Source organism: Camelus bactrianus, chromosome 18 (genome assembly GCF_048773025.1).
Source record: "Camelus bactrianus isolate YW-2024 breed Bactrian camel chromosome 18, ASM4877302v1, whole genome shotgun sequence".
Classification (NCBI taxonomy): domain Eukaryota; kingdom Metazoa; phylum Chordata; class Mammalia; order Artiodactyla; family Camelidae; genus Camelus; species Camelus bactrianus.
Window position 1 is genome coordinate 5,373,340 of NC_133556.1, and position 12,081 is coordinate 5,385,420.

Below are 12,081 nucleotides of genomic sequence, written 5' to 3' on the forward strand. Positions count from 1 at the left end.
TTCATCCATGCTGTAGCATTTGTCAGAACACCCTCCCACCCGGGCGTCAGACACCAATCACCAGTCCAGGTTGTCACCTGTGCTTCTGATCCACTGGCTAGAAATTAGGGCCCACACGACCCACTCCCTGGGTCCATCAATTTGCCAGAGTGGCTCACAGGACTCAGAAAACAGTTTACTTACTCGATTGCTGGTTTGTTGTAAAAGGATGTAACTGGAGAACAGCCTCTGGGAAGGGATGCACAGGGCGGGAGGCGGGGCGGGGGGAGCAGAGCCTCGTGCCCCTCCCGGCTCCACACCTCCCAGCACCCTCACGATGCAGCAGCCATTTCTGGGTTCTCATGGGGGCCCTACGTGGGCGGGACGGGTCCAGTCATCAGCCTTTGACATGACTGGTTCGACCCCAGCCCCTCCCCTCCCCTCAGGGGGTGGGGTGAAAGCGCCCCCCTCTCATCACGTGCTCTGTTACCCAGGCCTCCAGCCCAGCCTGGGTGTTTTCCACGGTTGCCACGTTAGCATAAACTCAGGTGTCGTTGAAGGGACCTGTCAGGAGTAACAAGACATTCCTCTGACCTGTGCTGCTCGGGAGCTATTTCAGAAACCAAGGACAAAGCCTAGATATTAAAAGACGCTCCTTTGCTGTTACAGGAAATTTCAAGGGTTTTAGGAACTCTGTGCCAGAAACAGGCAGGAGGATCAAATATCTGTTTCTTATATAAATCCCTGTGTCACAAGGGGAGGAGGGTGGAGAGAGAAAAGGGAGTGTCATGGTCACTGGATCTAGGCCCTGGAGGAGACAGGAGAAAGAGAGGATGGAGTGGAGGCAGAGGAAGGGTCACTAGAAGGGCAGCCCCTTCCTCTGGGGGAGGAGAGAAGAGGGCGAGGACACGCGCAGGACTGTCTGGGGAGGTGGGAATGCGGGAGGAGGTAAGGGGCTATTTTCTGGGGCAGGACTGGCAGTACCTTCTGAGAGGAGGGGATGGGGTGAGCCCGGTGTCCTCACAGCCCCTTGTGCCCCCTCGCAGTGTGGACCCCTGGATCGATACTATGCAACTTCTGCTTCCTCACTGGACTCTTCACTCCCTGAAGCAGGGCCGGGGCTCTGAGGGTTGTACAGGTTGTGCACTTAGCAGCTCTAGGAGCCCCGTCCACACAGCTTTGATGTGAGGGCATCCCCTGGAGTTGAGCAGTGCACAGCCTGAGTAGCTGTATCCTGTAGCCCCGGTGGGAGCTGCAACCTCTGTGCGTTTCTGTTGCTGGCATGTAGCCTGGAGACCGGCAACTTCTCGGTGCTCAATAAACATTTCCTGAAGGAACGAGAGAGATAAAGGTGTAGATGTAGAAAGACCTGATAATCTGAAGGGTGTGAAATAGTATCTAATTGGCTTAAATTGCATTTCTCTTATTACTTACGTCATTGAGCATCTTTTCATCTTCATGGACTCTAATTCCTATGTTGTCTTTTCCTAATGCAATGTAGTTGAATTTATCAATCTTTAATAAGGCTCATGCTTTTTGAGTCTTGTTGCAGATTGCTACCAGTTTATCAAAAATTTGTTTTCCTTCTTCCTGGGCACACTCACAGTAGAATGTAATTTAGCACTTGCTTTTGGGGAGAGAAATTGGGAGGGTGGAGTGGAAGCCACAGGACAGCTCACACACTGATCAAGGAATTCTACCTCTGGGAATGTAGCCTTAGATTCTAAAGAGCAATCCAAATTATCCTAAAATTATATTGATATTCACTTTAGCATTGTTTGCAACAATAAAAACTGAGACATGCCTGGAATGCCCAAGAAAAGGAACTGTTACATCCACTTGATGGACAATGAGCAGCTATTAGGCAAAAGGTTATGAAAACCATGTAAAAAATTTTAAGACATAATACTAAAGATACAAAATATAAACCCTGTGGTTTTTGTTATATAAAAAATGCACAAAAAAATCAGACGGAAATACATCCCAATGCTTGTAACAAGCGGATCACGGCGTTGGGATTATGGGTGATTTTCTCCCATTGTGTCCCTAAATATCAAATAATGTACTTATATTCCCTTAATATAAAAAAAGTTCAAAAAGAATTTGGATGCAATATATGTTATTTGTGTACAGCACTAGAGAGATAGTAAGAAAGATTTAGGCTCTAATCCAAATTTGTAGCTGTGGCTAACCAAACAAGCAAAGAATGAGAAAGCAACAGGGACTCTGCAAAATTAGTTTTTCACAAAGTCAAAAATATAGAGTGCTTCTTGTAGGCACTGAACTTTACAGGGTGTTTTGGGTTATAAAATATTGACCATCTAAGTAGCAAGACAGTTCTAAGTGACGGAAATCCATTCTCTGGGAAGTAACTGGAGTGGGCAAGGTTTGGTCCAAAAGCAGAGGTAGGAAGCGTGAAGAGACGAGGACAGACTGTCACGGGTCAGCCCTCGCTCATGTCAGCGTCTCCTTGATGCGGCTCCCGACTTGAGCATCTCTCTCCGTCCTGGTGATAGGTTATCCAAGTACGTCCCAAGGCTGCAGTCGGACTCTGTTTTGGGTGTGTTGCCCAAGGCAATTCCATCCACAGTGACTGAAATACTCCAAAGCCAAAGAATGTGGTTTCTGGAAACAAAGAGAGAGAGAGGGAGAGAGAGAGAAACAAAACAGCTCAGGCAGAAGCATGTCAAAATGACAGGACTTTATTTCTATGGATTCTTTGGTGTCGGATGAGGTGGGAACTCTGTCTAAAGCTCTCCCCACATTCAAGACACCTGTAGGGCTTCTCGCCAGTGTGAGTTCTCTGGTGTTTGATGAGGGTGGCGCTCTGGCTGAAGCGCTTCCCGCAGGTGGAACACCCGTAGGGCTTCTCCCCGGTGTGGATCCTCTGGTGCTTGGCGAGGTCGGAGCACCGTTTGAAGCCCTTGTGACACTCCTCACACGTGTAGGGCCTCTCCCCGGCGTGTGCTCGCTGGTGCCTGGCACGGTGGGCCACCCGGCAGGTGCCCCCGCACTCGGCGCATCTGTAGCTTTTCTCCCCCAGATGGATCCTTTGATGCCGACTGAGATGTGAGCTCTGCCTGAAGCGGTCCCCGCACCTGGGACACGTGTATGGCTTCTCGCCCGTGTGCGTCCTCTGGTGCTTGATGAGGGTGGCGCTCTGGCTGAAGCGCTTTCCACATTCTTGGCATTTATAGGGCTTCTCCCCGGTGTGGGTTCTCTGGTGCTTCAAGAGGTCAGAACGCTGTTTAAAACCCTTCACACATTTATCGCATTTGTAAGGTCTTTCTTCTGGGAACCGTCTTGGGGTCTCCAAAAGGCCCGGACCCTGGCAATTTCCCTCCTGGTCAATATTTTTGTGGGGTTTTACCACAGCTAAGCTGTGTTTGCAGCTGTCCCCACGGCCGTCACTCAGCAGGGGACTCTCTGCGGTCTGCACGTGCTGACAAAGAACAGAGTCTGAACTTCTGATGCTCTTCCCCAATTCACTGATTTTGGAGTCTTTCTCTTCTCTGGGGCCGTTCTGGAGATCTGAGATGCCGGGGACTCCCGGCTCTTCAGGAGAATGTTCAAGTTTCAGCGATGAGGGCTTCCCTGAGTGCTCTTCTGCCCTGTCCTCATGCGCCTCACCCCACTCGCAAGACAGGTGCTCCTGGGACCCTGGTAGCTGCCCCTGGGGCTCCACTTCGTCTAGAGTTTCTTGCTTTGGAATCAACTCTCTGTTCTCGGTTCCGGTTTCCGAACCTGAAACATTAAAACACAGACTGCTGACAGGCCGTCCCTGGGGGAGAGTGAATAAGAAAGAGGCAGCAGAGAAACCACCCGCCCCAAACCCTTTTAATATTCTCCACAAAACCACTCTTGAAGTGAAAGTATTTTAATTAACCTGTCAGGTGTGCTCACGCTTCCTGCACAAACCCCGCACCTTCCCTTTGAAGCTTGTGCTTACTCCCTCCGACCCGCCTCTCCCCACCCCCACGCCGCTGTCCTAGAGTCAGTATGTCACAGAAGGCAAATCAGGAAAGGGGGGTGGAGAGAGATGGTACAGCCTTTATCCCATGCATGAAGGATGGTTTAACAGGAGAAATTCTATTCATGTGATGAGTGACAGTAACAGGCATACCAAGTGCCTCCTGTGTGAAGGCAGGATCTGGGTAGGCAATAAATCTAGGACTGATGGAAGTCGGTAGGGGATCCCATCCCTCAGTCTAGAATTCTTGCAGTTCACTCTCTCGGAAGGCTGAACCAGATCAGCGCTGGACTAGAGCCATCAGGCACACCTGAGAGTAGGGGACAGGCACCACTCTCCCATCTGGAGAATCAAGTGAAAGCTGACACTAACTGACAGACCCTCAGGGCACTGTCCTCTGTTCAGGCTCAAACTGTCGGCTCCAAAGTTTACCTCCTCCAGGCTGGGGCAGGGATTTCACAGGCTTTACTCCCTACCGTATCCCCATCTAGAACAGCACCTGGCTTATCTGCAGACACTATAGGGTATCTGTGGAATGAATCTCTCTATGGTGAAGCCAGTCAGGGCGTTTGCTTGGTGGAGACCTGGTTGGAGAGTGTTCCAGGCATATGGAGTGATCAGAGCAAAGACCGTGAGGCAGGATGCCCGCCACGTCCAAGGAGCAGCAAGGTCAGTGAGGCTGGAGCTGAGTGAGTGAGGGGAGGTGGGAGGTATGAGGGCCGTGCCACGTTGGGCATCACAGGCTTTTACTCCGCGTGAAATGAGGAGTACCGCACGTTCTGGGCAGAGGCGGGGCGCAGCCCAGCATTTAAAAAGGAATCCTTGGTGGCGGAGGATACAGCTCAGTGGTGGAGTGCATGCTTAGCTTCGTGTGTATAAGGTCCTGGGTTCAATCCCCAGTACTTCCTTATAAATAAACCTAATTACCTCGCCCGTCCTCCCCACTCCCACCCCCCAAAAAAGAAAAAAGGAATACTTGGGCGACTGTGTTAGGACATCATGCCATCAGCTGAACACCAAATGTGGACAAGAATGTGGGGAAAGAATTCTCATGCACTGCTGGTAGGAGGGCACACTGGTGCCAATCATTCTGGACAGCAAGGCGGGCAAACATCCCTAAGTACACTCTCCTCAGAGACCCCTACAGAGGAACACCAGGAGAAAGATACGAGAGCGTCTGGTGTAATACTGCGTGCAGTGGTGAAACACTAGAAGCCTGCAAGTCCACTGGCAGGAGGATGGATAATGTATATTGGAACATTCACACAATGAAACATACAGGTGTTCAAACAAATAAACTATAGCTACTCGCATCAACAGGGCTAAATCCCAAAAATGTAAGAAAAAAGGCAAGGTGGAAAGGACTATACAGCAATATAATTTATATCCCATAAAAACATGTAAAAATGCTATATATATTTACATACATTATATATATTATATATGGTAACATAATTTATATCCCATAAAACATGTAAAAATACTATATATGTTTACATGCTTACATACATTTATATAGAGAGAGTGCATTTGTAGAGAGAATATAAAACAAACATGGAAATGATAAATCAGGATATTAGTTACATCTGGAGAAGGAGCGAGGGGACAGCTTTTAGGGAGGGTACACAGAGCTTTACTTACAGTTTTGGCTGTAATATAGTCTTTCATTGAAAAAAAAATGAAGCCAATATGGCTAATATTAAAATTTGATAAACCTGGGTGGTAAATACACAGGTGCTCACTGTACTTTTTTTTAATACTTTCTGTATGTATTTTATTCAAAATGAACCAAAATAAAAAGCTGAATCTATCACCTAACAATACAGAACAGAAAAGTCTCGCTGGGGTCACAAAAGGGACCCGAAGGCTCTCAACCTGTGTCTGAGTGGCATTTACTGAAGATTACTCGCAGATTTACTGAAGCCAGCCCCTCACAAGTCTCAGCCAGCTGGAAACAAGCAAAGGCAGGCGCTTACCTGGCGAGGCTGTGTTCCCACAATCCTGCAGCGTGCCCTCCCTGTAGGCGTCCCTCAGTGCTGGGCCCAGATGCTGCCACTCCTCCCAGGTGAGAGATGCAGCCACATCCCGGGCTGTCACCAACCCCTGAAACAACATGAAATCCCCCTTTAGCACTTGCTGTCCCCAGATGGCATTACTAGTGTCAGGATGAGGCCGGACTCCAGAGAGGAGTCTGCAGCACTGAGAAATCGAGTCCCCACCATGGCTGTTGAGTCTTTACCGGCGAGCCTGGTACTGATGGGGCAGTTGCTGGCATTCCCCGGTAGTCCTGAGAAGCCTTTCTGTGGGCTGTCTATGCTAATCTGGGGTAAGAGTGAACTGTTCATTTGAGTTATATCACTGTGATTTATCAAAATGGAAACCAGATATGGATTAAAAATATACAGGTAGCCCAAGTCCCGAGTTTCAATACTGGCTTTCAGACAGTTTTCTCATGTAAGAGATGGATCCAAAGATCTATCTAAAGATGAAGGTAACAGCAGGTGCTTTCCCTCCCACTGACCACACTGCACAATAAGATAGTTAGCCAACGAGATGACCTTTTGAGATGGTTTATTTAAATGTATGTTGATCATCCCTAGAAGGTAATGCCACAGTTCTTACAAAGGGAAGATTCTAAAATAGTGCAGGGAGATGGCTGTCCAGGTTTCAGCAACGGGTCACAAACTGACTCCAAGGATCTCTCAATGACAGGGACGATGAATGTATTTTTTTTAAATTGAAGTATAGTTAATTTACAATATTGTGTTAGTTTCAGGTGTACAGCAAAGTGATTCAGTTACATTTTTTTCAGATTATTTTCCATTATAGGCTATTACAAGACATTGAATATAATTCCCTATGCTATACAGTAAATCCTTGTTGCTTATCAATTTTATGTGTTTCTATCTGTTAATCCTATACTCCTAACTTATCCCTCCCCCCTCTCCCTTTTCCCCTTTGGTAACCATTAATTTTTTTTTTCTATGTCTGTGAGTCTTTTTCTGTTTTGTATACAGATTAATTTGTATTATTTTTCAGATTCCACGTGAGTGATATGTAATATTTGTCTTTGACTTACTTCACTAAGTATATTCTGTAAGTCCACTGAGGTTGCTGCAAATGTCAATATTTTTATTGGCTGAGTAATATTCCAGTGTGTGTGTGTGTGTGTGTGTGTGTGTGTGTGTGTGTGTGTGTGTGTGTGTGTGTGTGTGTATTTATACATCTTAAGTCAGTCATCTTTTGATGGGCCCTTGGGTTGTTTCCATGTCTTGGCTTTTGTAAATAGTGCTGCTATGAACATTGGGGTGCATGTGTCTTTCTGAATTAAGAGTTTTCTCCAGGTATATACCAAGGAGTGGGATTGCTAGATCATATGATTAAGTCTATTTTTAGTTTTTTAAGGAACCTCTGTACTGTTTTCCATAGTGGCTGCATCAATTTAAGAGCAATGTATTTTAAAATTTTCTGTTATGTTTTGACATCATTAAAAACAACAACAAATCTTTCTGGCTGTGGAGACTGCCAAATTCTTAAGAGCAAAAGGATCAGCCAAAACTAGTTAATCCTGAGCCACATCTCCTCTGTCTGGCCTGTACACTCCAGGAGGTAACATTCCCCTGCCTCAATCACCCCAAGGCAGGGTACAGGCAACGAGGGACCACTGCTATAATTTAGAGCGCACTGAAATTATTCACACCAGCCAGTTCTAAACTGTTCTCCCGCCCTGCCTTACCTTTCCTTCCAAAACCCCGACATAACCTCTGGCCTCACCTTTCCCCTTCCTCCTGTCATCTGCGTCCTGACCACCCTTGTATCTTTCCCATGAGGCTCTGAGTGGCATTTGGTGCCTCCTGTTTCCAGCACCTGAGTATAATAAAATTTGTTTTTTCCTGAGCCTCTTCTCTCCCTGTAAAGGACGACCACACTCCTGTGTGTCTCAATACTCTGAAGTCTTCTCTACAACACTCCTTCACTTCTGACACCACAGGTGTGCACTTTCATAGGTCAAGCAATTCTGCGACACCAGCTGGGTGGACTATAGTTGAACAATTCTGACCCTGCCTACCTGGAGATGGTGTCAGATCCCACAGATTAAAGGCTTAGTCTTACAAGACCCCCCTCCAACCCCCGCCGCACTTCAGACACCAAGTCCACGTGGTCACCTATAGACCTGCTTCTGACCACTTGGCTATAGATCTGAAGTTCCCGTGACCTCTCTCTCAGTTCGATTAATTTGCTACAGTGGCTCCAGAACTCAGGAAAACAGTTTACATAATAGATTACCAGTTTATGATAAAAGTATAAGTCAGAAACAGCCAGATGGAAGAGATGCATAGGGTAAGGTCTGGGAGGTCCCGAGTACAAGAACTTTTGTCCTCCTGGAGTTGGGGTTCCTCACACTCCCGCTAAGTGGATGTGTTGACCAACCCAGGAGCTCTCTGAAACCCCTACTATTGGGATTTTATGGTGGCTTCATCACGTAGGCATGATTAAGTATTAACTCCATTTCCAGCCTCTCTTTCCTCTCTGGAGTACCATTATCAATTGTGGGAGTAAAACGGATGCTCACTTTTGAAGCGGTGGTGAACTGTTACAGCATAGTGTAACACACTTTCCTTCCTGACCTCTTTCTTCCCAAATTATCTAGTTAGACAAGAGGGTGTCTTACAATGGGTAAACAATACTCCTGTGGTGGTTTTGTGCCTAAATGTCTACAACCCATGGACCATTTCCGGGATGGATTTATTGGTCACTGTTTCCTACAGAAAAGAAAATGTTTCATGCACATCCTAAAGTCCACACAAAACGTAATAAGGACAACTTTTGAAGCCCACAGCATCCTTCACACCTCCACTCCCCATCCTCCCACCACTAGAACATTTTCACTCCTCACCTTGGGTGAGGTCCCGTTAAGTGCTCGCTGAAGAGCCCGCACCAGGGCGGCAGCCTCCTCCCCACTCTCCGGGCGGCGCTTCCGCGCCCAAGCCTGGAGCTCCCGGGGCAGGATGGTCAGGAACTGCTCCAGCACCAGCAGCTCCAGGATCTGCTCTTTCGAGTGCTTCTCGGGCCGCAGCCACTGACGACAAAGTTCCCTGAGCCGGCTCAGCGCCTCTTCGGGTCCGGCCACCTCCTGATAACGGAACCGCCTAAAACGCAGTCGGGAAGTTTCGGGATCCTGACAGTCCCCGGGCAGGTCGGCCTCCCGCCCTCCAGGTGAGTCCTCTTCCACTTTCACTATCCAAGGTCCCTCACGCAGGGGCGGCGCGGCGACCCTGCCTGGACTTGCGGTCAAGCTCCAACTCATCTTCCCCCCGCACGCGCTGACTTCCCCGGAGTTCTGCCTTCCGCTGAGAAGACAGCAAACCCAACAAAATGCTACGGGACGAATCGGACCTCCCCAGAGCGGTGGCTCAGGACGGCCCCGCCCCAAACAGGCTCCCACCTGGCCCGGCCCCCGCCCAGACTACTCCCACCCGCAGCTACCCGCCCCCAGAAGTCGCTACAGCCCGTGACAAAATATACTAACAGCCCATGCCGGAAGTGCGTCACCGACTCCCTGTGGCGCACATCCCTGCGGGCATTTCCGGTTCCTCTCTAGGCGCCCCGGAGGACTGAGGTGCATCTCGGTGGTTTGCCGTCCTCACACTTAGCGAGGGACTCTACCTGTGTACCTTGCAGGGTGGAGCTTGCAGTCCTTAAGGTTACAGAACTACAGGATATTCTTCCTTTAAAAATGAACGTCATTATTTAACACATTATCTGTGGATAAAGTTTTGTAAATTTTGTCTTAGGGAAAGTTAAAGATCCAACGGTACAAGTGGTAATTCATTGGATATTCATTTATGCAAGAAGGTGTCGTAGCGTATCTATATGCCAGGCACCGTGCTTAACACTATAAATACGCAACTGGGAAGACAGAGTCCCTGTCCTCAAGTTGCTCACAGTCTTCTAAAGGAGACAGAAAAATTCTTACAGGACGGTGTAGTAAATGCTTTGAAGTGAATACAGTGTTGATTTGTCTAACTAGAGGTGGAAATGATCAACCATGCCTGATGAGGAGGGTACAGTAAGAGACTTCAGAGAAGAGATTAAAGCTTAAAGAGTCCATGTGGACTGAAGACATTTTTTTAATTAAAAAATGGGTTAAATTTATAGGCAATCAATCCATAGTAGATTGTATCATTCCCTCCAATTTTATGATTTTCTACACCAAGCTCCCTTGCAACGCTTTGAACTTGCTATCCAAGTTGCCAAGGATTTGTCCTCTTCTAAAACCAACTCCCCTGTTGTGTCATTTACTCCCTCTTCCTCACTTTAAAGTATCAGCATGGACACTGCCCCACCTTTTCTGTGCCAGTGTTCAGAAAAACAAATCATGCAGGGAGTTGTGGTATAGCTCCGTGGTAAAGTCTGTGCTTAGTATGAATGAGGTCCTGGGTTCAATCCCAAGTATCTCCATGAAAACAAACAAACAAACAAACCAGACCTCAAGAGACCCTAATACTTAAACTACACTCTACTTCCTTCACAGAATCAGCTTTTTTGAGTTGTGCTTTGATACCTGCCATCGGCTAACATTGAAGGGTCATTAAAACCTATTAATCTTATTTACTACAGAGATCTTATTAAGATATTGTCCACTGTGTCATACATATAGTGTCCTTTTCCTGGGCAGTCGTGGAAATTTCTCTTCCCTCTGAGTACCAAGAATAGCTTGATTTCTCCTAAGTCAATATGAATACTTGGCTTCTACCCAAGATATACTGCAAATCATAACTGATCTTGTTTCCTTCTTGCATTGCTTGCTGAGGCTTCTCAGAGCCAAATTGTGGGCTATCTTTTGCCAGCGTATAGGAGTTTACATACAGTAGGCAATTTGTAAACCCCTTATCCCTGGCTCCGTCTTATTTATCCCTTCCCTATTTTTTCTTTTCTCACTTTATTTTATCACTTAATTTTTTTTAAAAGATGAGGCTGCTAGCATTTTTCAATTAACTTCTGTGAACAAAGCACCAGAAAAGGCTTTGGGGACACAGAAATATATCATTCAGTGATAGCAGTGAGAGAAGATGAAAGCACTTGATATTCTGCAGATGAAGGCAAAAGTTACATTACAGGAGAAAGGGAGATAAGACCTAAGCAAATAACTATATGATGATCGGAGTCCATGGTCATACAACCCAGAAACAGGAATTGGTGGAGCCAGACTGTTAATTAGCTGGAAAGCAGACAGAACCTGTATCTCCTCTCACTGGGAGGAGATGAAAAATGCTTCTACCGCCCTCATAGTACTTGGTAGTCTCTTCCGGATCCAAAGATTGTACAAAAGCACAGATATTAAGACCAATTATTAATCCTCAATAACATTAACACAACATAGAATTATCACACATGTAGACAAACAGACCAATGCAGCAGTATAGAAAATCTAGAAACAAACTTCAAAACACAGGCAAATTTAACATACGATAAAGGCAGCATCACAAATAAATAAGGAATAAAGATACAATTTTTCATAAATGTTGGGAGAACTGGGTAATGATTTGGAAAAAGATAAAGTTGGATCTATACTTTGCATCATACACCAAGATAATTTTTAATGGACCAAAGACTCAACGTTTAAAAATGAAACCATGCAATGTTCTATTAAAATCAAACATAAACATACATCAGACTTGAAAATTCCCTGAGAAGACAAAGCTAATTTAGTCATAAAAACAAAGCTTAATTTAGCTTATTTTGCAAAACAAGCCAGGCTAAATTGACCTGGATAATTTCTTGCTTATGCCTCTAAAAATCATCAGCAAAACTTAAATTGTTCCCCCAATTTGATATGAAGTAATCACTACCCAATTTCCTTTAGTTTAAGAAAATTCTAAATTGTAACCAATCACCGTGAAGAATAACCAGTCACTGCCTCCACATTATGTAAGATGCTTTATAACAATGTACTTCTGAGCCTCATTCCGTAGTTTGGTTTGAGTGCTCCCAGTTTGCATTCTGCCTTTTGGTGCCTGCACAATAAACTATTAATGACTAATTCAGTGATTCATTGGTTTTACTTCTGGGTTTGTTTGTTTGTTTGTTTGAACTTTTGACAATTCTAACTGTAAAAAGTGAAACCACAC

General features: G+C 46.1%; 1 protein-coding gene across 3 annotated transcripts; it reads right to left on the reverse strand.

Moving 5' to 3' along the window:
• Positions 1–4: 4 nt before the first annotated feature.
• On the reverse strand, positions 5–9,497 carry ZNF394 (zinc finger protein 394). Of its 3 annotated transcripts, XR_006728710.2 has the most exons (5): positions 8,847–9,497; positions 5,926–6,052; positions 2,754–3,723; positions 1,414–2,604; positions 5–1,307 (listed from the first exon to the last, which is right to left on the reverse strand). XR_006728710.2 is itself a non-coding variant. In XM_074345735.1 (4 exons), the coding sequence occupies exons 1-4, from the start codon at positions 9,255–9,257 to the stop codon at positions 2,439–2,441; spliced, it is 1,674 nt and encodes a 557-aa protein (XP_074201836.1). In that variant the 5' UTR covers positions 9,258–9,497; the 3' UTR covers positions 1,350–2,438. The 3 variants fall into 3 exon arrangements, 2 of the variants coding, with proteins under 2 accessions (XP_074201836.1, XP_010963707.1); XM_074345735.1 differs by lacking the exon at positions 5–1,307 and having other exon boundaries at positions 1,350–2,604; XM_010965405.3 differs by lacking the exons at positions 5–1,307; positions 1,414–2,604 and having other exon boundaries at positions 2,661–3,723; positions 8,847–9,491.
• Positions 9,498–12,081: the final 2,584 nt, after the last annotated feature.